The sequence below is a fragment of the Anomalospiza imberbis genome, chromosome Z, assembly GCF_031753505.1.
Source record: "Anomalospiza imberbis isolate Cuckoo-Finch-1a 21T00152 chromosome Z, ASM3175350v1, whole genome shotgun sequence".
Lineage (NCBI taxonomy): Eukaryota > Metazoa > Chordata > Aves > Passeriformes > Viduidae > Anomalospiza > Anomalospiza imberbis.
The window spans coordinates 26,368,535-26,394,891 of record NC_089721.1 but is presented as its reverse complement, the minus strand read 5'-3'; the positions used below and the strand labels follow the sequence as shown (position 1 = coordinate 26,394,891).

The 26,357-nt window shown below is 38.9% G+C and overlaps 1 protein-coding gene across 4 annotated transcripts in view; it reads left to right on the top strand.

The window, feature by feature from the left end:
* NTRK2 (neurotrophic receptor tyrosine kinase 2) overlaps window positions 1-25,652 on the top strand; it is a 200,197-nt gene extending 174,545 nt beyond the window's left edge. For all 4 annotated transcript variants that reach the window (XM_068176537.1, XM_068176539.1, XM_068176536.1 and 1 more), the window contains 2 exons: window positions 20,217-20,375; window positions 21,201-25,652. In XM_068176537.1, coding sequence (XP_068032638.1) covers window positions 20,217-20,375; window positions 21,201-21,386 — 345 coding nt within the window. In that variant the 3' untranslated portion in view covers window positions 21,387-25,652. The remainder of the gene's footprint in view (window positions 1-20,216; window positions 20,376-21,200) is intronic.
* Window positions 25,653-26,357: the final 705 nt, after the last annotated feature.

Below are 26,357 nucleotides of genomic sequence, written 5' to 3'. Positions count from 1 at the left end.
CCTCACCTTCCTACCCTGCCCAAGCAAGTCCAACATGCAGACTCTCTACCCTTTCCAAAAAATAACTGAGCCTGTTCTTAGATATGAATCACATTTTCTTATAAGTTACCTGCCCTATCTCTTGCCAGTTTTTGTAGGCATTTTCTTACACTCTGCCAGAGTCTAAAAGATCAGGATGTGAGATGTCAGAGGTCACTTTTGACAGTTCCCATTATTGCCTGTGTGTCAACCATTCCATAGATTTAGTCTTATCCTTGCTTGCACCTCCTGGTACTGTACATTTCTGTGGACGCAAGCTCCAGAATTTTAGTACCCATTTGGTATAAAAATACTTTCATCTGTTCTTAATTTATCTCGTGGTAATTTTCTTGAGTATTCTCTTGTTACAGTTCTTCAGACTGTGTTAATGACTATTCTGCAGTAGTTGCTGACTGACCTCACTTCATCCATCATTTTAGTGAGTTTGTAAGCAACTGCACACTGAAGGCATGTGAGGGAGCCGTGCCTTTGTAAAGTGGCAGAATTATGCCCTGTGCCATGTTGTTGGTACCTATGCTGGTGATGCGCCCTGTCTTTAGTTTTTGTGGCAGCTGTTTATTGTGCATTTAGTTAACTGCCTTAATTAGTCCACCCCCCGGGTTGGACTACCTGTCAATGTCCTTCCACCTCTAGGCTATTGAAGATGTTGAATGTAGCCGGTTGTAACACTGGCCACTGAGAACTTCATTACTGCATTCTCTATGACCTGAGACGTGACCTTGAAGTCCTACTTCTACTTACTGCTTCTTGTACTTTAACCAGTTTTCACTCCCCAAAAAGGCCTTTTCTAAACCTTCTAGCAGCCTTTTTTTTTTTAATAGCCTGTGATGTAGAGCCTTATCAAAGGTGTTTGTTCTGAAAATCCAGATATGCTTTGTCTGATGTATCATCTTTGTTCACACTCATCCTGTGGGTCACCTTTGGGCGGATAGAGTGGTATCTCTTCCTGCAGATTTTTTTCCACTCTGTTCAGAAAGATACAGAGAGGTTGGTTTTTTCCATGCATCAGCTCTCTATTTCTTTTTAATGAGAAACCTGAAGTTTCCCACCAGCATGCCTTCCAACTCAGGTGAATCCCTGGTAATGTTAACCAGTTTCTCTATTTGCCTGGGGAAGAAAAAAATCTTTATCTTTTTTTTCTTCCCATAAATCCTTTAACATTTTTTGTTTCAAATATTATTTCCTAGTCAATAAAATGACTCTCAATTGCATGAAACCGGGTCTTACACAAATGCTGCAAACCCTGTTAAATAGTTTTCTTTCTTAGTTTAGACATTCTTATATATTGCAGACACTTCTTCTGCACTTATTCATCTTTTATGTACCAATTTGTGTAGTAGCAGCTCACATGTGACAGAGCTAGGGTACTGAAATTTATAATGATCAGTCCTTTTCCCTTTTCAAATCAATGGCAAGATCAAGTGCAAGGCAACATAAAAATCCCTGAAAGAAACAATCCAAGAAGAAGTCTCCTTTGGTGGTCTTAGCTAAGGAGGAAGTATCCCTTTGGGAAGCCAGTCGGGCTGTGTGTCCTTTGTTGTCATGCCTGAGACCTGCTCCCCAGCCTGCACTGCAGTAGGTCCCCCTGTTTCACAGGAATACCAAACAGCGCTTCTGTTAGGTGTGTCAGGTACTTCAGCCCCAAAACCCTGTGACACTTTATGGCACAGCAAGTTCTCCCTTGTATCTGAAGTAAATTTTTAGTATTGACCTTGTTGTTCAAGAGGTTGGAACAGAGAAGGAGAGTTGAAACATTTGCTATGTCCCTTGCATAAGTGGGTCTGCCTGGGACATAAACAGCTTCATCTTGTCTTCAGAAAAGTGCTGACCCAGGGGGTTTTCTTCTTCTCTGTTTTGTTTGTGTATTTTGGGGAGCATGCCAGTTTTATTGACCTTCTGAGGGCTCCCTTCATGAATAAATCATATTTATTCTGCTTAGAGCTTTGTTTAGAAAAAAGACACACAAAGAGATTTGCCATTGCTGGCATGAAAACTTACAAGGATATTGGATAGAAGAGACAGTGCCCCTTGAAAGCTGAAATTTGAGTGCTAAGATTGAAGCAAATATTCATTTTACCTTTATTATATGCACATAAATCCTCAGGAGACAGAACTGAGGACAAAAGTGCAATTCCCACAGCCACACAGCCTGAAGCAGAGACCAGAATACTTTTGGACACAGAGCTGGTGTTGAACTAGGTGCCTGCCCAGAAAAGGCATCAGTGCATACAGACTGTGCCACAAATGCTGCATTTTCATGCGACTCCAGTCCAGCAGTTAGCCTGGGAAAGGGAGGCAGGACTGAAAGGCTGGGCAGAGGATCACAGCCTTATTGCCTAGGCGGGGGCTTGTCCTCTGCCAGCTTGTGCCTGAGGCCCCCTCAAATCATTTGCTTGCTGTAATCAGCCCTTTTTTCTGGCTAAAAACAGTCCTTAAGGTGTGTGATCTAGATTTGGGATTGTCAAAACCCCTTTGATGATACGGTATGTGCATACACTAGGGGTATTTGATCCAGACAGTAAATGGATAGGGCGAAGGGGGCAGAGAGAAATTTGAATCATTGTGAAGAAAAAAGCAGGTAATCCAGTTTTTCTCCTAAATGTCTGATTCCTTATGCCCTGTATATACTCCTCTTGGGCAGTCCCTTTGCAGAGCAGCCCAGACCCATTCCCGACAAGGTCAGCCTTGCACCTTCCCCCTCCTCCACTTCTATTCCCCCTCCAGCATCCCCTTCTTTGAGCTTCACCACTGGAATCCTCTCCCAAGGCTGATGGGGCAGGTTCAGGGTGTTTGACAGCTCAGTTTCCATGGCAGCCAGGCTCCCTTGCTCTGAGACAGCAGCTGAGGAGGAGAAGGGAAGGAGAGCAAGGGAAAGTCATTAAATTTGCCAATTAGTATGCAGGGCCAGGCAGCAGTGGCAGCAGTAGGGGTTCCTGGGCTGTGGACCAGGAGAAGAGGGCTGCAGCAGGCGAGAGCTGAAGGGCTGCGGTCCCTGGCTGGGCAGCAAGCAGAGCCCTACACAGGACACACACCCTCTCTCTTACATATGAGCTCTCCAGCATCATTCCCACCCCACAAGAAAATGGGATGTGAAAATAGAGAAAGCCCCTAACAGAGACAAAAATTGTGAAATGTCCAGCCAGGTCTCATGATGACATTCAGCCAGAGACCTGCAGAGATAGGAAGGAGTAGGGAAACTTAACTTGAAGACTTGACATTTTCTCTGCTGTCTCTTAGCTTGTAGCCCCATGGCAGAACAGGATTATAGAAAAGATGCAGCTTGAAGACCGGGGTGTATTTTTATAGGAACAGACATCAGGGGTCTGATGACTGTAGTTATCATGCCAAGCAATATGCTGCCCCCTCCTGTAGAGCATCCAGTTTCTCATTACATTAGTCTTTTTATTCATTTCTTGGCCTAGTCCAATGGGTTTTTAAAAAAAAATTCTCTGTTCTGTTAAATGGTTGCAACATTTTGTCCTGGGTTGACAATACTTCAGTAAAGCTGCCTCTTACTGAAATTTTATGCAGCTGCACAGGATCTGTAAGTGTTCTGTGATGTTTCTGAATAAACAGGGCAATGTAACAGTCTGTCCTGGTTTAATCCCAGTGAGCAAGTAATTACTGCACCGCCCCTTGCTGACTCCCCACCTCTGTTGGGATGGGAGGGAGAATCAGAAAAGAGTATGACTTGTGGGTTGAGATAAGAACAGCTTAAAAATTGGCATAAAGTAAAATAAAATAATAATTATTACTTTAACATTTATATTTTTAATAATAGTATTATAAATGGAAAGGGGAGGGGCAAAGGAATAAAACCCAAGAAAAGAGTGATGCACAATACAATTACTTAGCACCTGCCAACCAATGCCCAGCCTATCCATTAGCACTGATTGGTAGCTCCTAATCAACTCCCCCCAGTTTATACAGTGGCCATGATGTTCTGTGGTATGGAATATCCCTTTGGCCATTTCAGGTCAGCTGCCCTGGTAGTGGTCCCTCCTGGCTTTTGTGTACCTACTGGCCTGCAAGTGGGAAACTGGAAAATCCTTGACTTAGGGTAAGCACTATTCAGGAGTAATTGAAACCTCAGTGTTTTATCAGCATTACTCTCCTCCAAAGTCCAAAACACAGCACTGTACCAGCTACTAAGAAGAAAATTAATTCTATCACAGGTAAAACCAAGACACAGGGAGAGATCATTAGATGGTTAAGTTCTGTTGTGATACAGTGATGCTACAATATCTAATATCTAAAAGGAGAGCATTCTAAGTATCTTAACAGGACATTGACTGGTAATATTTCAGATTTTTATTTTTTTTAATAACTCATGTGTCATGGTTTAACACTGGTGCAATGCCAGCACCCCCATGAAAATGCACCTTCCCAAATAATTGCTGTGAGATGCGATCAGGAACAGAGCAGAGCAGGCCCAAACTTAATAACAAAGGAAAAAAAAAAAACATTATTAAACTACTACTGCTATAAAAGACACACACACTAAATCCAGGATAAAGACCCTCCAAAACACTCCTCCTCCCCCCCAAACTTAATAAAAAAACTACAGTGAGACACCACCCAGGATTCCTGATCAAGTTGCCACCCTTCAGATAATCAATACTCAGTCCCTCAAAGGAGAGAGAAGTCTCTCTTGCACCACAGACTCCCCCAGGAAACACAATTGCCACCCTTGTGTTTCCATGTCACACATGGCAACCACCCGGAGAAAATCTGCCAGGGTGACACTCTCCTTTCCATGTCACAGTGCTCTCACCACCGTGCATGGACAGAAACTGCTCATAGGGCTCCTTTGAGGATACTTTGCCAAGGACCAAAAGAGACAACAGTTCAGTTCAGTCTCATCCTGGGGCTACAGTCCCCCCCATTTTCTTCCTCCCCTGGGGCCAAGGGTCTCAAGAACAGAGATCTTCTTCTTCCTGAAGACAGAGGGCATCACCGCACCCTCCTCAGCTTTACTCTGTTCTCTCCATTTCTATGTTGGTAGTTGCTGAAACAGGTCTATCAGTTCACCACTGCATCCCCCTAAAATGCAGTCTCTATTGTACGAGAATTTAGTTCAGTCTATGGCTAACAAGTCCAGCCACAAGCCACTCCATCATCTCCTTCCACCCAAAAATTTCTTCTTCTAGCATCTCAGGTCCTGGAGTGTCTCTCTTCTACTTCAAATCGAGGAGGAGTAATATTTTACAAAGCCTTCATTTCCCAGGATAGGGTTAAAAGTTCAGAGTCCCTGGATGGCTGAGATCTCTGCCCAGAACTCCAACTCCCACGACTGGGCATCTCCCCCCACCCCCCGTCTCCTTCTCCTCCGCCGGCAAATTTACAGGTGCCGTGGGACTATCTGTCTCTTTTCTACTGGTTGGGGGGGAGGGGGACAAATGTATCTCCGTTTCTCTCCACCCTTTCATCTGCAGGAGCTGGCTTGGCTCCAATCCCTTCACCCCGGCCTACCTCTGCCAGGCCGCATGGCTTCCCCTCCCCCACCCAGCCCGTGGCTGGGCAGGGGAAGTCTGCACGCTCCGCTCCACGACTGGAACCAAAGAGAGACAGCTCCCCTGGGAGTTCTTGCTTTTAACCCCCTGTGTTCTCAGAGGCGTGTCCATACCTTCAGTGGTCATTCCAGGTGCCAATATCCAAATCTGACCACTGATTGCTTTAACTACCAATTTCCTGAGAAAATTCACTTCTGTGTCAAACCACGACACTCATGTTCACTTTCTACCATCATTTTATTTTCACTTTCCATAGAAGGAGTCTGCCTGGATAAACATTAGAATGATTTGCTTATTAATTAATTATTTTATTGTCATTTGTTTTTGTTTAGGCTGTAAGATAATCCATTCTCTTCTCTAATGCAGTTTTGTTCCCTATAGAATGTTTTAGTACTTTATCTGGGATCCAGTTGTTTTAAGACATGTTTTATTGATCTCATGTGAAGCTTTGATTTTTTTTCTGTGAATATCCATAAAATATACCTTCTCTCAGTGCAGATCTTGTGTATCTGAGTTGTATATGGAGCAGTTTCAAGCAGGGGAAGAATTCTTTCTGGAAGTGATAATGAAAATAATTTAGAGACCAGTGATATTGCATTAAGCCATTAATCATGCTTCTTTTAACCTTTCATTGTGCCAAGCTACCCAGGGCTTGAAACACCCTGAATGTTGCACACCCACATACTCAAAGAGGTGGGTGGCACTGTGTGCAGGAAGTTGCCTTTCGAAAGCATAATAGTCCCTTCCACCTCCCAGCCAGCCTCTGGTGAGATTCCTCTTAGCAGAACTCTGTAGATATTTTCTTCATTTTTGAAGCATGCTGCAGAATGTGTGACCTAAACTGAGCATCAGTCACATTTTATTTTAAATTATCTGAGTAATTTTTAGTTTATGTTGTCATTCAAACTGAAATCTTTTGGGAGCCTGTGGCTGCTGTGCTTTGCTGGGAAACATCAGCATTTTTCATTTTAAAATTTTTTGTTGTGCTCAAAATTCTGAGAAAATATTCAGTACTTTTGCCTGACACAGAATCAAAGGTATTTTAAAACATCAGTAATTCTCACAAAGACCTTCATTTTCTGACCACCATCGTTTTCTTGAGTAGAATAGTAAGAGTACCATAAGTAGATAGGTAAAAGTTCATTTAAATCAATTTGAATGTGTTGTGAAAGAGATTTTTAAGGGGAGACTTTCTCAGATCAAAAGTACAGGGTGAACTTTTCTGTTGCTTTGTTGACTTCTTATTCTGCTTATGCCATATCCTCTGCTGCTTATGAGTCTTCTGAATCACAAGGTATTAACATAATAGTCAAAACTTATTGTGATTCTTCTGTCAGTCAGACTAAATACCACAATCTCTCCCTTTACAGAGCTTAATTCTACTCTCTTCTTCTTTGTATCATCAAAACAAAACAAAAAGATCTAGGGCTTGGCTACACATAGGCTGCTTCTGGATAGAATTGCACAATAGAAAAAGATTTTCCATTTTTTCAGAATAGTAAAAGATGATTGAATTCTAGAACTAGCATCCCAACTCATGCTTATAGATGCAGTTTTAGCTTTCCTTTAAGTTATCTTTCTTAAGGCATCTTTCTTTTTCTCTGCATAAACAGTGCCTAAAACTATAATAATTAATATTAACAAGGATAATATAGTGTTAACATAAAATATTAATTTTTAAATACATTTGAATCTTCCAAATCATAATAAGATTTTTTCATTACTATATAGTGTTAAAGTTAAGTATTCTGAAGATGAATTTGTGGCAAATACAATACCAATCACTGTAGTGATTGGTATGCATCTTGGTGCTAAAAATCAGCAGAAGATGAATAGTATTTCTTCCCTTGCTCTCTGTCTGAAAGCATCATGGGCAACTTGCATAGCATAGCCTTAAATCCCACAGAGATATAATTTCACCCTTGGTGCTAAGGCATGATAACAGAATGCAAGCCCTTGACACAAATAATAAAGGTATTTACAGGTGCCTAACTTGCCAGTTGTGTATTTCAGCTTGGGCTCCTAAGGGAAGTAGGACATGGACAGTAATGGAAAAGGCTTTTTGGCCCAGTGTTGGACATTGCAGAGGAAATTCCTGGTTCAATTGCAGAATAACTAAAGGCTATACTTCTCCTGCAAGACAGAATGCAAATGTATTTACTGTTTTGAAGAAAACAATTATGTCTCTTCCTATGATGGCAGACATAACCGCAGGACCTCTAGAAATTTGTGGCTAGTCTGCATGCTGTGATTCTTCCCCCAAAGCTCTGCCTGAGTTTCACCTAAAGAGAGAGCCCACCTGCTCTTGGTGACAACTGAAAAGCCCAGGGCTTTTTGCACAGCTGCTCACAACCCATGAAATCCATCAGGAGCCACTGGAAGTTGTCTTGTCTCTGCTCACCCTCTGTGCTCTTCCCACTCCCACATCCTCTTTTCTGTTCTACTGATACTCATCTTGATTCTTTTCCCTATTCCTCAGAGCTAGGGTGCCATGTTGTTGCTTCATTTTGTAGCTGCTTCTTCATTAAAGTGCTCCTGCTGAGCATAAAGAGGCCCTTCTTTGAGCAAGTACATCAGGGGAGAGTAACCTATATCAGGTTCATTTAACAGGGAACATTCTCCCCTACTTTTGCTATAGTTAAGACAGTCATGGAGGCAATTACTTCCTTTTGCCATTATTGTGTTCTCCTGTCACAGGAGGACATGGAATCTCGGAAGCTGTCTGACCTTAAAGAACAAGAAGTTGAATTGCATTTTGTGCAGGAATTGTAACGTTTAATTCCTGTCTAATTCAAGTTGGCTCATATATGATATTCATTGCTATCTCTTCAAAACAGGCAAGGAAAGTACATGGAACCTTATTTCTGCCTTTCAAATGTCTGGTTCCATCTGATTATTTCCATAGCTCCAGAATTCTCACAGAAAACTGGAAGCATCTCTTGCTTTCCACCAGTGACATACTGATCATAATAGTGAGGTGCTCAACCAAATACACTCCAGTGCCCTATAATGTCATGTATAGATATATATACAGTAACATGTCAACTTAAGTGGCATACATTTTGAGATAGAGTCTCCGTGATCTTGCATTAATCCAGGTAGTTCTTTCACTACCTAGTGCAAGGTTCTCAGCATCAGAGCACCCAATCACTCATATAGTAATGAGTATGTAAATATAATATATAAATATAATGAGTATATAAAGTGTTCAAAAGAATTGAAAAGCAACTCAAAACAGATAAATGCACACTTCAGCAACTTGGAGGACATTTATTTAAAATGTCAGTGTTACATGTACTTGCCATACTAGGAAGGCAGTCTCCTTTGTCAGTGTTAACTACACAGCATAAACTCACTGATAAAATTAACAAGTCATAAAATTAACACGCTGTTCTGGAAGGCTGGAGTAATCATATAGAATGGGTTTTCACAATACAGTGGATTTTCAAACTCAAAATTATCATGGTAGGAAGAATATTCTATTAGGAGAAGATTCTATTAGAACTTAAGTGTTGCATCTGCTTTTCATTAACAAAAATCTCTTAGCTCGGTGACTGAAGAGTCTTGAAAGAGAACTGCTATCTGGCAGAGACGAAAGGAAAATAAAATGGGGCTGCAGTCTAAGTGTGGGGTCAAGGCTAATGGGAACACCAGAACCACCCATGATGGATACAAGATCTCTGGACATTTTTGATGGAAATAACCACAGAGGTTATTTAGGTAAATGTTATGGCTTAATACACAGAAAGAATAAATTGATTTGCCTGGCAAGAAAGCAAAGAAAATTATATACTAAGGGCTGAAACACATAACATTTTAATAAGAACATCATTGAATGAATGTTCTGTAAGAATCATCCTAAACATATCCAAAGAGTACTATAAAGTAACATGACTTTAAAAGGAAATGCAGGCTTTATGGAACAATATTTCAGAAGTTTTCATCTAAAGCAGATTAAAAATATTCTGAAGTACAAAGACTCACAAACAGTATTAGGGCTGTACTAACACTGCAGGTGCTATGGTGAACCCATTTGTAATTTTTTACAAGTGACTAGAAAAAGTGCTGTTTTTGTTGGTGCTTTTATTATGATGGCACTGCAAGCCTGTGTAGGAGCCTCATGTAGATCAGGAATCCATTGATCTAGGTATTATACAAGCAGAGGTCAAAATACTAGTTCCAGCCTAATAGATATATTACTTGGTTTAGTAAGAGATTTTCACAGAGTTTGATTTGAAAGTCCTAGCCTGAAGTATTCCTGACAGTCTGAAAAACTGGGTCTGTAGACAATCTCAGAAAACCCTTCAAAAATTGAAATATGTTGTCCTAACAGCATAGTACCTTCATTTCCCACTTGGCTTATTTTGAATGTCTCAGGACTTCATGAGTCTTGGCAACTCTGGAGTCTGGGAAATCTGTATGTAAAATTTATATTGAAGATTATAAAGTTGACCTGCAGGTCCAATAGTAGAAATCTAAAAAATTTAATTACTTGTCCTAACTACTTTGGTGTAAAGTTGCAGCCTGTTTCTTTTTTTTTTTCTTTTTTCTTTTTTTTTATGGATCTAACCTTTGAGCTCTCCATTTTACTGCAGATCCTACTTGTTTTGGAGCAGGTGAACTAAAATTATATTTCTATATTTATTTTGAAGTAACTATTGAAGTGCAGCAAGTAGAGGATTCCATGTGTAATAGGATTCTTACTTATCCAGAAAGGAAGATAAGCATGTATGAGGATGGAACCACCTCAGAGCTGCATGGTTACAGTAAGGAGTAGCTTCAATCAGGGGAAAAGGTGGAAGGAGTGCTCCCTTGGGGCATCAAAAAATATGAGAGTAGAGCAAGGAAAACAGTTGTATGTTTCTTTTCCACCTATCTCTTTGTTCACACACTACCAACATTTGGTAAAGGATGTGAGGGGTACATTGCACAATGTGTAGTATGGAGATCTGTATGTCAGATCTTCAGAGTCCTTACCTGAAATGCAGCAGTGCTAAATCCTTTCAAAGTTTACTCTGATCTTCCTTAGTTCCCCAGGATCACCTGGTAGTAAGCAAGTTAAAAAGGCTTTATATCAGAAAGCCAAACCTCTGCCCTGATGACATGCCATCGGTGAATGGATACACCCAGGGAAGTTTCAGGGGCCATTTCTTACTAAACTAACATCTTCTGCCAATGCTGGCTTCTCAGAAGGGTATCCAGCTTTGTTTTACATGCAGGAGGTTAGATACTTCAGCATCACAGGCAGAATTTAAAGCTCAGTGTTGGTGTTAAACAAATGCAGCCATGTGAATTCCAAGAACCATTGTACATACAATGAAGGATATTGTTTCCCAAATAGAAAATTACAGTGCTGAGGGTAGAGACAAGCACTGACAAAAAAAAAAAAAAAAAACCTAAAAAAAAATCAAAACAAAACCAAACTTAATATGAAACCAAACCCCAAATTTATGGTTCCAACCCCTCTGCTTGTGCAAATTTTCCCTTTACACCAGTATAGGAATTTGTCCAAGAGCTATAAAATGAGTTCATCGCGCCTTGGGCTACACTTTGGCTCTTGCATCCAAGAACAATATTTTAAGCATGGCTTGAGGAATAATTCAACATACGAATTTGATGACAACAATTCAAGATTTTGCAAGCTCCATAGGAATGAGGGTTTTTTTTCCTCCAGTAATAGCAGTTACTTGTATTTTTAATGATTGTGTTGCGTGTTGTTTGATGGATGCCTCATTTCAGAGCAAATGCCTGTTTCAAACTATAGAATGATGTTGTGGCACAAGTAAGGAGATAAAAACTAGAATTCATGGAGGGAAAACAACAGAGAATTTTTTCTGTTCTATTTTAGTGAAACTTTTATCTTGTGTTTTCCAGTTTATGCAAACAAATTATAGCCCAGAGAAAGTGTGAAGCAGAAAACATCATCAAGACTGCAGACAAGAAGTAATATGAGTACAAAGATTTTGTCATTGACGTGTTTATTAGCATCTGGGGGAAGGGGGAAGAGGCTGTCTTGCAAAATTCAAAGAACTGGAACATTTGAGACATTTCAGCTAGAAATTGTGGTGTTCCCATGCAGTGTACATTATAAAAAACACTTTTGTGACTCACAAGGGAAAAGTAACACTACAAACCAAGCTCCATTGCTTTCCTCTTCTCCTGTGATGTAATTTGACATGACTGACAGAGCCAGACATGCTATGTTAACCTACAATAAATTTGAAGAAAAATGTGCTTTTCAGTAAAATATGGGAAAAAGTTGCAATCTTTAGTAACTAAGAAGTAGCTTTCAGACTTGACATTAGCAGTAAGAGATTTCCCAGTGAACACAAACTGTCTTATGTGGTGTGATATTTGGCTTTCAGAGACTGTGCTCAAGCGCCTGCAACTTGTTGATATTGACTGTGCTGTTCAGCTAGCACCTCATCACATTACACCTCCAACCCCCCCCGAAAAAGCAAAAGAGTTTTGAATTTTAGCTGTGACAGAGATTTGTAGAAGCCAGTTTTCCAGTGCATATTAAAGATTATTTTTAAAACCTCCTTAGCCCTGGTATCCCAAACTACTTAGGATTAATATAAAAGTGGAATTTGATATATTGTAAACCACTTTGTAAATCAGAAAGGCAATAGCTGCAATTCATTAATATTGCATTGCAAAATTGTTTTGCTGTTGACTTGGACAGATTAGATGATCATCCTGGAGCCTGTGAGGACTTTAACATGAGTCATTCCAGCTGCTTGTCTACTGGTACTTAATATCTCTCTTCATCTGCTGGTACAACCAGCAGACACTCAGATGTGGAAACAGTGGTAAGGCACAAGGGATATAGTAGCAAGTTTTTGTAAGTACTTCAATAACAAAGAACCTCATATGAGCTCAACATTCTGAGCTGAAAGTCATGCCACTGGAGTGACCAATAGCTATATATGCTGTGGCATAACTTGATATGGAAAATTAGGAGAATGCAGAGCATTTTAGAAAGGAGGGGCTATCTGATTCAACAGATCTTCTCTGGCTTTTCCAATCTCCTTGCTTTTTCACTAGGAACCTAAATTCCTATGTTCAGAAATTAATTTAGATCCATAGTGAATTCACTGAAATACACAGTTCAAAGTGTCATTCCTTCCAATTTTCCACAGCACATCTCCCTTTCTCTTTGCTTAGGCTATTGTTTGTTGTTTAACACTAGAATACGTTATCATTTTGAATCAAAATAAATTGTATTTTAAAATAATAGACTTTTTTTTTTGTTCATACACACTTCATCTGTGACACCAAAAAGCTGTTATCCATTCATTTTAAGTGCTGCAGATTTCTACTCAAGTTAACTTCTCTTCTGTCTTTCTGATAAGAGATCTTTCTTTTAATCAGAGATGTGAATCATGTCACCTTCTTTACAGCAGTCATCTGATCTAACATCCAGAGCACTTCATCTTCTTTTCTTAGAAGAGTAAATGGCCTGTAGTGCAATAACTACTACAGTTTATTAATTACCCTATTTGTCTGGCCCAAACTGATATTGTGTTGTGTAAAACACAACCATAGGCACCATTTCTGTATCTGTTCAACTTAAGATTTTAAGATCTTTGGATGATGCTGAATTACAAGATGCTCTAGATCATTGACCTATTTAAATTTCATGTGGTATCTCCCCTTCATTCCATCTTTATGCCAGAATTATTTATAGCCTTCCATAAGCATTGCTGAGAGGTTTGTAAGGACTGCATATTGCAATATGTGGCCCATCTATACAGAAACATAGGAATAACTTCTCCAAAACCCTTCTAGTCCAGGATCCTGTCTCTGTGAGAAACTGATAACTGTGGAATAGTATGGAAACATGCTAACCATATATTAATATTTTCCTCAAGTACTCTCTTAGCATCCAGCATTCTGCAGCTCCAGAGCTTCCTGAACCAGAGACAGTATCTTCATATTCAATAGTCCTTGTCAGATTTTATCCTTCATCAGTTTGTTTAATCACTTTTTGATCCCAGATAAACCTTCCACATTGGCAGTATCTCATGTCAGTGAGTTCCACAAGCAAATGTACATTAGGTGACAGGGTGCCTCTTTTGTTCATTATGAACCTGCCATTTACACATTTTTTGGTAGCTTCTAGTTGTTTTGTTATGCGAGCATCAGAGTAACTGGTCTTTCTTCACCTTCTCCCTACTGTTTGTGGTTTTATAGAGGATAATGAGAAGTGTTTTATCTCCATGACAGAAAATTGCTACATAATAATGAACCGGTTTTGAGCAGTTGAAGAGAGAATTTACAGTGTAATAAATGTTGTAGACCATGTTTCTCTTTTCTGACAAGACCAGTGATAGAATTAATTAAGAAATTTAGACATAAGCCCCTTTTAATACAGATGTAGCAAATCAGGGTTAAAAGTGAAAATGAAAGGACACATTTTTAGCTATTGTCTAATAATATGCCTCATTATATAAATCAGTAACCTCTTGCATTGGAGTGGTCTGGCTTATTATGACTATGAAAATAATATATTGCTTTTCTGCAAGTAGACATGCAGGACTGATATTTCAAGAGAAGACACTGACTTTGTCTGCAAGGCCAAGGCATGAAAGAAATTAAAATAAAAATTATTGATTTTTTTTCCTATTCTAAGAGAAACATTTGCTATCTTTTATGAGGGGGAAAGAGCAGATGTTCAGCAAGAGAGGAGAGGTTTTCAGTTTTAGCAATAAGACATGATAATTTTTGCAGAGAACATTTCTTTGCAGTTATATCATCTTGAGATGGGAAACAAGTCAGAAGACCAAAATATAAATAGTGAAAAATACCCTAAAATGGTGTTATCTTGCAACTATACAGGATTTTTCTTTAGGAGGGGGTGAACAAATGATTCAAAAGATTCAGCTTCTTTCTAGTTTGACAGACTAGGGTATGCTTGTGTTAAATAGATTGAATATATACTTGCCACATTACTTTTAATTTGGACATACCCTGAACTATGTTGCTGCACTCAAGTCTACCACCCTGAATTTCAAAAGGCCTGAAATCAGCAGGACTCTGAAGATGCACCAGACAAGCCAGACAGGACATTGGGACAGCATCAGGGCTGAACCCCTGACAGTCATTCAGCTTCATTGGGCTAACAAAGTAAAAAGATTACTTTTATCCTGTTGGCAGAAAAAGCATCACTAGTCTATACAGAATATATAAAGTGCTATGACACATTACTGAAATGTCACTCTGCAGGAATCGTGGGAACATGGGAACATGAAATGTTAATGAGGAAGTCTGTTTTCCAAGGCTATGCAATTGGTTGCTGTGCTTTTTAGTGCATGAATTCAGAGTAATCTACTACTTAAATCCAGAAACTGGGGGGGGGTGGGGGGGATATAATCAGAAAAGGGTTACATAACAGAATGCCTGCAAAAGCTGGGAATTCCATTTGATATCCTGTCCAGAAGTGCTGGAGCCTCTCCAAACATGGTCAATGGCATTTAGGAGGAAGACTGTTCAGACTGGTCTCTGTCCTGTCCATTGTCAGACACTGCAGCACCCTACATCTGGGTCGTGTAGCCCCAAAGCCATCCATCACCCTCAGCACCACAGCCCCTCGTGAACTTACAGTTAGACTGGGCTGCAGCTGGCATGCATTGCAATGCAGTGCTACAGGCTGGAAGAGGAGTGCTTTAAGAGCTGTTCAGCTGAAAGAGACTTAGGGGTACTGGTCAACAGCCAGCTGGACATGAACCAGCACATGCCCAGATAGCCAAGAAAGCCAATGACATCCAGACCTGTATCAGACATAGTGTGTCCACCAGGATGAGGACAGTGATTGTCCCACTGTACTCCGCACTGGTAAACCACACCTCAAATCCTGTGTCCAGTTCTGGGCCCCTTGCTCGAGCTACTGAAGTGTGTCCAGAGCAGGGCAACAGAGCTGATGAAGGGTCTGAAGCACAGATCTTACAAGGAGCAGCTGAAGGAGCTGGGGGTTTTTAGTCTAGAGAAGAAGCAGCTGAAGGGAGATTTTATTGCTCTCTATAACTGCCTGAACAGAAGTTGTAGTGAGGTGACAGTTGTTCTTTTCTACCATGTCTCAAGCAAAAGGATGAGAGGAAATGGCCTTAAACTACACCAGGGAAGGTTCAGATTAGAAAATAATTTTTTTTTCTGAAAGAGTAGTTAGACATTGGAATAATTTGTCCAGAAAAGTGGTGGAGTCACTGTCTCTGGAAGTGTTCAAGGGGCATCTGGGTGACATGGTTTAGGGGTGATTATGGTGATGCTAGATGATCTGGAGCTAGATGATGAACTAGATGATTTAATAGATGACCTTTCAGGTTTCTGACAACCTTGGCGACTCTCTGTGATGATCCTATGTGATTATTTCTTGTACCTTTCCTGGCCTGTGGCTTGTGTTTTATCTGTGCAGCCCCACATACCCCTTGTGCCTTCCATATCTCTGTAGGTTGGCTTCCCCCAGCTCCACCCACTGTCTTGTGTTTCCAGCAGGAGTACAAGGCTTCATTTGGTTTTCTCTGTAAGAGAGCTATCCATTTTATCACAATCATCAGACAACAAAGCCTTGGATTTTTAAGGCAGCTGGGCCATGAAGTTGGAATAGTGAACATGTCAGGGTATAGACATATATTTTTATTTGGAAGAACTTAAACTATAAAATTAGAGGCCCTGCTTCAAGACTAAGGCATGGTCCTTCTATAGCAGCCTTAGAAGATTAATGTTTGCAAATAGATTAAAACAATGTTCAAGGCCAGCTTCTCTGGCACTTTTCAAAGTGCTAAATTCATTGAAAAGATGGTTGCTTAAAGCCGTGACAAGTGTAAATGGGATTGTATTGTTGAAAGTGCAATATTTCATATATGGGACGTGGTAGTTTTTCCTTATAAGAGCTTCTTTAGAGAACACGACAGCTCACTGACTGGGCATAGCAGTATCCTCCCCATGGATTGTTTGCACATTGCAGAGGCTAATTCACCAGGTTTTCTAGCCCAGTATTGCTAGTAAAAGCAGCTAGTAATAGCTAGCTAAAATATAATAAAAGGCTATAGCTGGCCTAGGGTGTACTTTCATAAGTTGATGTTTGGAAGTAAGTTCTTAAGTCCGTATTTCTGTAGAAGTACAATTCTAAATAAAGCAGAATTGTGATATTGTACAGTATTATGGTGATAATGCAGCTGCTTTCAGAAGCATCAAGAAAATCTATTTTAATTTGTATACATAAAATGGTCATACAGCTACATTATGAATTTTAAAGTGACAGCACATTAAGTTAAAACTCTAATGCTTTTAATCCTGTCATAACTTTAGGTAGACTGAATAGAAGTGTTTTATTTGCACATAACTGTAGCCTGTTCAGCACAAAATCATTTGAAATGTATGTATGTATATCAAGCAGCACTGAAATTACAGTGTGCATGGCAGGAACTTTACACTGCAGAATGCTGGTGATATCTGAAAGCTTTGTAATAACTTGCATTTCTTATTAAAGGATATGCTGAAGGCATCTCTTTGAAGCACTCAGAACCTTTACACTTTGGTCAGTGAGGTAATGTTTTCATTCACTGGTGCTTCTTGGAACAAAACCTCCTAGCTTTGTTGACAGTATGGCAACAACAGCAAAAAGGCACCCCACCTCACTTCACTGCTGTTATGGCACAACCCTGGGTGCTTGGACTCTCAAGATAAAAATCAAAAGAAGCTCTCAATAGATGCAATTTGTTTCAGGTACCCTGCAAAAAGTTGTGTCAAGTCCTAGGCTTCAGTTCAAAAAGCTCTGAAGTATGTGCTTCATTTTAGGCATACAACTAGCAGGGCCCTTAATGTTTTTCTGAGCTGAGTATTGACTCAGTAACCACTGACTTTTAATAGAGAAGCAAACATGCATTTTGAAGAAGTGCCTTTGGCCCATACTTGTGCTTTTGATGGAACTCAACTGAAGTGCAAGGTGCTCTAAGACCATGGGTTGATGCACAGCGTGTCATAGAAGATCATCAGTGTTGCACAGGTTATCTTGTCTTCATTGCAGTACCATCTGTCAAGGAGACCACCCTGTATAATAACTTTTGTTGATACTTTGAAAGGCAATAAATAAAGATGTTGAGGTGTTTGAAGTAACATGAATGATAGAGATGGAGAAACCTCAGGACTTCTCAGTACTGGTCAAGTCCTCTGTCCATGAACTTTTGTGCCTTCAGGGACAAGAAATGGACACAGCTCCAGGCAAGATGATCTGGGAAGAGCACCAGTGAGCCCTGTGCCTTGTGCTTATCTGTAAACTGAATTCTTGGTGTCAATGCTAACAAGTCAGTCTTGCTAGGACAGCAGAGACAGCTGGGTGTGTGATGTTACAGATCAGAGGTAATGTTACTCTAGAGGAGATTGTCCTTCATTTTCCTGAGTGACATTGAAAACTCAGCATAGAATCCTACCAAAAATAAACTGGATCTGTAGTGAAAAAACATAAGAAGATTTGAAGAATGGTTGGGGATTTTTTAAATTGCTTTTTCAAAATCTCTTGATTTAAGATGTGACAAAAAAAAAAAGTAGGGTCACATATTTTATTGTCTATGGATTTCATTAATTTTTAAAGGTATGAGTCAAAGAAATTGCTGAACAAAACCAGTAGCAGAGGCTATATGATGAGCAGATGAAAGAGCCATTTTAATATTTTATGAGACCAAAACGTTCTCATCACTAACCATTTTTTAATGGCACTTGCCTTTTGAATGGATGTATGTGGCTTCATGTTTCTAAGGGAGTAACTTTTTTGTCTTTCTAATTAAATAACTCTCAAGACTGGCTTAAAACTGGTGGTGGTTTGGAAGTGTTTGGTTGTCATGTCAGCTTAGATTATGATAAGGTAAGGTTATGAGTGTTTGGTTGCAGCTCAGCATGTTGGTGTGTTCAAACTCTCCACATCATTGAGGGGCCTCTCAGTCAAAGTTGATGAAAAATACCAAAGCAGAGAGCCTTACAACCAATCTGTCTGCCAGGGAGATAAACTGTTAATATAGAGACAAATGGGCCAAATTGGAAAAAGCACTTAAAAATGTGTATCCATTCTCTATCAATGCAGTGCACAGGAACTGGGTCCCTTTTTAAATGGCTTGGACACCTGTCCATAGCAACCTGCATGGAGTCAGAAGCACATCCACAGTGTAGCCAGGAAGTGAAACTGGGAGCCCTGCCTGTCATTCAACAGCCTGCGAAGTAATATTCCTCCATCACTCACATACATCTCATGTGGAGAGTAGAAAAAGGGCCTCATAATAAATTAAGTCTATGAACATTTTAGCATGACTTTCTGTTTCTATGAAATCAGTAGTGAACGTGGACTGGTAGTGATGCACAGAACAGGACTGAGCTCTCATAGCCATTGCTGTGTGTGGTATGCTGCAGTAACAGTGATTGCAATACCATAACTGGTAATGGATATCCAGTGTGATTTAGAAATAATGTCAACCCTGACTGTGGGGTTTTTCTTCCATTTGCTGTTTGAACATGAGAACAAGAAGGCCATTATTTATAACAAATGTTACATCCCAAAAAGAGAAATTATATTTTAAATTGACAGAATCCTGAAAGTGTAAATGTGGTTTCATAACTAAATATATTTTCAGAAAGGAAAATGTGTTAATCAAGAGTAAGATGTCCTTGAAAAAGCTTTCTTTCCTTTTTTTTAATCTTCCTTGGAAATATGCTCAGCTCTCATGGTACAAAAGTAACTAGCAGATCTGTATATCCATATCACAGTATCTCAGCAGTTACACTCTTTAATAATTACCTAAATAGATTTCTTTATTGATATGATCCAACCAGAATAGGAGATGCCAGAAACAATAAATTGTTTAGAACCTAGAAATAAAATACTTTAAAAAAATTAAATTAAGGTTAGGAAACCTAAGTCTAAGGAAGTTTAATTTTCTGGGGAAAGTTAAAAATGTTCTGAAAGCTCTCAGAAAGGCATTAATTCAGTGAAGATCCCATTCAACGGGAGTTGACTTGGGGTAGGAATCCATATCTTACAAGTTGTTTATTATCAAGTGAATATATTAAAAGGGAAGGTGGTTTTTCTTTTAATGTACAGGGTAGTTAACATGCAACAAAATAATTTGACATATTAACTGTGGAACTTAGCAACAGAAAATAGTATTGGTTTAATTCAGTCAAAATTAGTATATTCAACCATACAGATCCAATCCTACTATTTCATACCGTCAGACCATGGTGTCTTCATGCATTTCAGTTGATGTTGCTGAGTTTCTAGGAGAATCATCTGTCCAGATTTCATTTAATGAATCTTTTAGTTTCTTGAGTCTTAAAATAGAGAGTAAAACTGGCCTAATTCAAATTTGGTTGGTAGTGTAATTATAGGCTTTCCTGTTCCTTAGGTAGGGTGTGCCAAGTAAACATTAAAGATTAGTTTGGGCTTCAGAAACAACATCTTTTGAAATTTTTGTCAAGGAACATATTGTGTAATACTGATTGTTGCTGGAGGAGAGGAGTTGGAACCATGAATCTGCTGTTCTTCAAAGCACCTCAAAGTGAATGTTACCAGGTGGAAAAAAAAAGAAACCATGGATTCTTCATGTTTAATGTCATCAGACTGCCTTGTGAGGGTCTGAAGAAACTATTTCTAACTCTTTTATTTGTTTTTCTCAGGTTGGGGGTCACACCATGCTGCCCATTCGTTGGATGCCTCCAGAGAGTATAATGTACAGGAAGTTCACCACAGAAAGCGATGTCTGGAGCCTAGGGGTTGTATTATGGGAAATCTTTACTTATGGCAAGCAGCCATGGTATCAGCTCTCAAACAATGAGGTGTGTGTTATATATTCTCAAACTGAATTGGGAAAGCTGTTATGCTAATTATTGGTGTGGCTTCTCTGGAAAAAGGATAGGAACAAATTTATTTCTTAAAGGCTGACACGTATATATGGCATTTATTGTGTTGTCATGACCCATATGCTTGAATTTCTTCCTTTTTCACCTTTTTCTCCCCTGAATGGCTAGAAGATGTTCAAGCAGAACTAAAACAGTTGGAATTTAATTTTTTCTTTGCATAGCATAAAGTCTGCTCTGGGTAGACCATGAGACAATGAAAAGGACCTTAGCTATCTCCTGAACCAATGCATCGTACATGGTACTGTTTCAGAGTGGTTGTCCATAACCACGGACAGATTAGATTGAAGTAATCAAGGTATCACTTGATTTCTAGGCAGTCACAAGTATCCCCCTTCCAGAGATTAGCCACAGTAATACTCATAAGTTTGCAGAGAGTAGAGAGAGGGAAAAGCATTGACGCTCTATGAGCAGGTTGAAAGTTTATCCTCCCTCTGAGGTGGTAGTTGGGTAGAGAAAGAAGTTATGGGATTAATTCCCAGCTCCAATTTCCTTATGTATAGAGTGGTCATTGTGGGTAAACTTAACATGAGTGAAGTTATTGCTCTTTGACCACTTACATTACAGTGAATTTTCCAGATCACATACTGCTGCTCATTCATCTGCCTACAAAAGCAGTCCTTTCCAGAGATGGCTCTATAGCAGCCACCAGTGAGGCTGCTGTGGTAAAAGTTAACTCTTCCATGGGTGAACTCTATGTAGCTGGCACAGCTGTGGTGATCCTTTGCTTGTGATTTCTCGTAGGTGATTGAGTGCATCACTCAGGGCCGAGTCCTGCAGCGACCTCGCACATGCCCAAAGGAAGTGTATGACTTAATGCTGGGCTGTTGGCAACGGGAGCCTCACATGAGGCTCAACATCAAAGAAATCCACTCCCTCCTTCAGAACTTGGCCAAGGCATCTCCAGTCTACTTGGATATTTTAGGCTAAAGTCTCCTAGCAGTTCTTCTTCTGGGCTCCGGGAATAAATGTGTTCAACTGCCGCTGAACTACATTAAAATGTGTTCTTAACTTTGACAGTATTAATGACAAAGTTGCGGAGAAGCTTTCAAAGGGCAAGCAATGTGTGCTTCTCCATATGTAGATACAGTATTGACTTTTTAGACATTACCAAGACATATCTTCTCTCTTTCTCTCAGTTTCTATCTTTTTTTCCTTCTCTCCTGTCTTTCTAATCAATTTGGCTTCTGCATTATTGTAACTCTGCATAGACAAAGGCCTTAAAAACCCAATCTGTTATATCAGCAGACTCTTCAGTTTGCCCACCACAACTAACAATGCCTTGTTGTATTCATGCCTTTGATGTGGATGAAAAAAAGGGAAAAATATATTTGACTAAAACTTTGTGATTTCTGCTGTATAGCTACTGGGAGTTTCTATGGATTCACCTCATTTTTTTTGCTTCAGCCTGTGGGTGGAAAAAGAAGACCAGTGTTCTCTACATGAAGAATGTTCTTTGCAGAGATAAAGCCAGACAGAAAGAAGACACTCTTGTGTGATACACTATCTGGAGGACCTTGGGAAATCAGGTGGCATCCAACCCTACAAGAAAACACTGAAGTGATTTGATGGAAGACAAGAAAGGGTCTAACTATTTCCCTGAACAGTCTTTTTGAGGACTAAAGGGATTCTTTAAGGAGGTGCTTTGCCAGCACCATTCATTGCCAGAATTAAGTAAAACAAAATAAGATGCTGCCTGCACTGCACGCAATTGTATTACAACATGATAAACGAAACATATACCCTTTTTTTGTCTTCTGGTAGGATATTGTCATGTCACTGGGGTAAAAATGTTCTCCAGCTAGTCTTTTTTAGTAAAGGCTGAAGCTAGATTTAGTTACATACAATATTAATTTCAAGATTACATGTTAAAACTAAGGATTTTGATAGGACGAACTATAAATGCTGAGGCAGGTGTATCTTATACTGTGCTTGTCCAGCAACATATTCCTTCCTTCCTCAATCCTTTCTTTTTTCTTTTTTTAACCGTGCAAGCAAAACTGTGCATGGTCTTTGTCAATGAATGCCCTTTGTGCAGAAACAATCATCTCAACTCATCTCGTAGTACACCCTAGTAGACATAGCAAACTCATAATGATATAACCTATATTTCATTAGAAGGGGCTAATGGAGGACATTAGCCATGTTAAAATGCCTTTACAATGTTATAGATATTATAGGCTGATATAACATGAATAATCTAAAGCACGGAGATCACTGGTTATGTTTGAGACATAGCAGGGGATAAAGATCTCTAGAAAAAACAAATTACTCTGTGGTTATGGCTTGCTATTCAGAGTGAAAAGATTCTGACCTCAGCGTCATTTTTGTATTGGTACTATTGCTGTCATAACCAACATGCACACTTTATTAAATAATTTATTTTTGGTTGGATTGGCATTGTATGTGTATAACATTTGCATGGCCACTGTGTTGATAACCGCTGCATGAGCATACATGTTGTTTTTCAAACTAGAAGTTGACAATTTGAAATTTAGAGCTAGGATTATTTTTAATATGAATTCTTACAAATGAAAACCTACCTTACCAATTCCTCAAGACTTCTGCCTCCCTCTGTGAGGGGGGTTATTGCAAAAAAGTGATCTTTCTTTCCATTTTCTCTTTTTATTATTTCTTATTGATATGAGCCAGATCAAAATAGTCCATCTTCGTGTTGGGGATATTTTATTTAATAAATTAAGCATTTTATTTTTGTAAGTGTTCCCATAGCACATTTAATATATAATTTGCTCACATGTATTATTTATTGAGGCACTTTAAGTTTTTCCTTCAGAAGCTTTTAGAGCTAGCTTATAAAAATTCTGAAAATTTTCAGAAGAAAACAGTTCACTGGACACTGATGAAGTTTTACCCTTCTCAATGTCATTGAAAAGGCAGCATTACAAATAAAAATGACAGTGTAACTATAAAGCCATACTCAGTATTTCTTTAATAAACTAGATGTTATTTCTTAACTGCTACTGAACTGGAAACACATAAAAAGCCAGAGGAAGATTCCTACAAAATGGGCCTTAAGATTTTATCTAGACTGTCTTGGAAGTTCTCACAGAAAACTAGAAAAAGACTGAGCATCCAGTGAAACCCATTCTCTTGAGAATATGAATATTATATTTTAAAGGAATTTGAAATTGATCTTCAAAATAACAGTGGTGGAAAAGAAAGATATCAGAGTCCTCTTACTGTGCAGTGGGAAGAGGGTGCAGTTGATGGAGAGGGCTGCTAAGTTTCTACCTGCATATTCTGTCTTAGTGTCTTCTGAGGCGAAGAAAAAGGCATCTGAGATGATGTTTTTACTGTAAAAGATTCTCCAGCCCAAAAGCAAGCAGGTGTGTTTTGCAAGCACTGAAAGAATGTATACCAAAAATAACCACAAGACCCTGAAAATGTACTTAGTGGCATATTCTTTTTTGATTTACTAGTGAGATTTTAGAGTCCTTTCAGAGAATAAATAGTATTAAAATGCATTGTGCAATAACATAGCAGTTTGTTAAATTTCTAAAGGACCAAATGTTCTACAGAGCCACCACCTATAACCTTGACCTATATCATTAATGTTCTTGATAGTGCACAAAATGTATAATCACAGTAGAAAAGCTGTAAACTGTAGCTATACATAGCTTGAGTTTGTTCATGAAAAGATGGGTAAGTGTAGCAGAGTGAGCAGAGAAGTGGAAGAAATATGTTCAAATCACACTGAAGGGTGAGTATATGTGCATATTCATCATGCTTGCACTGTCAGGTAAATCGTGTACACTAAGTATGACAATCATGACAATCAGGCTCATTTAAAAAAGTCTTTCTGGACTATGCTATGAACTGACCAGATATATATATATATATATATATATATATATATATATATATATAAAATACATGTGTGTTTTCATATGGCATATATATATATACACACACATAGCATATACATGTATGCCAATGTCTGTTGTATTTTACTTATATATGTGCAGACATGCATGCACATTATGTATGGGCTGTGTGTATATGTATAAATTTACATACACCTCTGTTATTACAAATTATGATTAGAGTGCTACTAATAAATTGATAATGTCTGCTGAGTAACCAATTTTTTTTCTTTTGATATTTATTTTTCTATATTAGTAAGATTCAAATTTCAAACTGGTGTGCAGCAGAGGCAGTCCTAGAATGCCAGAGATTTAACAACGAACACTTTTCTTCCCCAGTTGATTGCATAAAAACATTTTTTTCCATTCCCATCTCACTTGTTGATTTCTCACAATGAAATTAACAGATAAGCTTCCAAGCTCAGAAAACAGAGGTTTTTTTACTGTAATTTCTGGGTTTGTGCTTCTGTTGTTTTATTGTTCTAGCACAACAGTGCAGCTCCATTAGCATTTTGTACTTGCCTGCAGTAACGAAATAATACCAAGAATGATCTGGACTATTTACACTGCAACATGACTTGGAGAATAATGAAAACACTGACATTCAGGAGTAATAATAGTAGCATTTGTTGCACTCTGTCCTTCACTCTCAATAGATCTGCAGAACTCAGAACTAGCCGTGGAGAAAGACACTTGCAAAGCAACAGCATCTCATGATGCCTGATGGAGTGTACACTTTTAAAAGGACTGCATTCATTTTGACCTGTAAAACAACATATCTATATATTGTCTACAGGTTAATAAGTAACTGCTTCATTTTGACCTTGTTCTATTTTTTGTCCTCGCTATTTTTTATCACTTTCTTTCCTTCTTTCACTTTTCCTGTCTTTCCTCCTTCTTTCCTTCTCTTTTATTTCTTTCTTTCCCTCTCTTTCTCTCTCTGTCTGTACCCTCCCCACCTTTATAAGAGATTGTGGTTGATGTAGACTTTTGCAAAACACTTTGAAAAGAAATTAAATAACCCAAATTACTAAGGCATGCTGTATATGTCCACATTTGGGTTGTTGCAGCCTGTAATTGAATTTCAAATACTGCTATAAAACATGGGGAAGGGGAGAGGGGAGGGACTGGAGAGGAAGTTGGGTTGGGATTGCTAAAGAGAGATGAAGGTTTCAATAGCACAGGAAGTTGTATTTTCTTTTTGTGAGGGCTGGAATAAACCACTGCTGCTTTGAATAAGAGGTCCTTTAGAGCCTTAGTTAAAACACCTTTATTTGGGCAGGGTTGGGGGATGTGCTGTTCATCACAAATACGAAGCAAAAAAAAGAAAAAAGTCTACATGTTGCAGGGAAAACACTGTGAAATTCACAATAGCAACCAAGTGACTATTTTGCCATCTTTTAAACACATGTCTCAGGAGAAGAAATGGGAAATGATGGGTGTGTTATTTTTCCGTCTATGCATTCTGCACAAGATCTGTGGGGATTTTTTGTTTGCTTGTAGAAGGTTCTGAGTAATGACTGGCGGATATTTTATAAACACTGAATATTTGAGCAAGGATTATGGAAGCTGCTAGTAAGTGAGGCCATTGATTGGAACATGTGAGAAAACAGAACAAATCAAATCTATCCAGAGGCCTAACTCTTGCAGCTTATGTGTATCTTTCTGTAACTTATAGAAAAGCACCTAAGAATGTTTTATATACAAATAATTTAATTTAACATTTATGTTTAATTGAATCATCAATAGAGAGAAAGAATCAATTAATTATGAAATATTTGTCCCAGCCCTTCTCTCCACCTATACTTTATGTGTATATATTTCTAGATATCACTCTGTTTGTCACTTTAGGTAAAGAGGAAGATATCTACATACAAATATAAATCTCTATATTGTCACCAAATTGTGACCTGGTGTGTAGAGCTATCTTTCTCCTTTCTTTTATCATTTTTTAAAAAAATTTATTTAATGTGATGTCTCTGTGGAAATATTTAGTGATTCTTGTTTTGCAATTTGT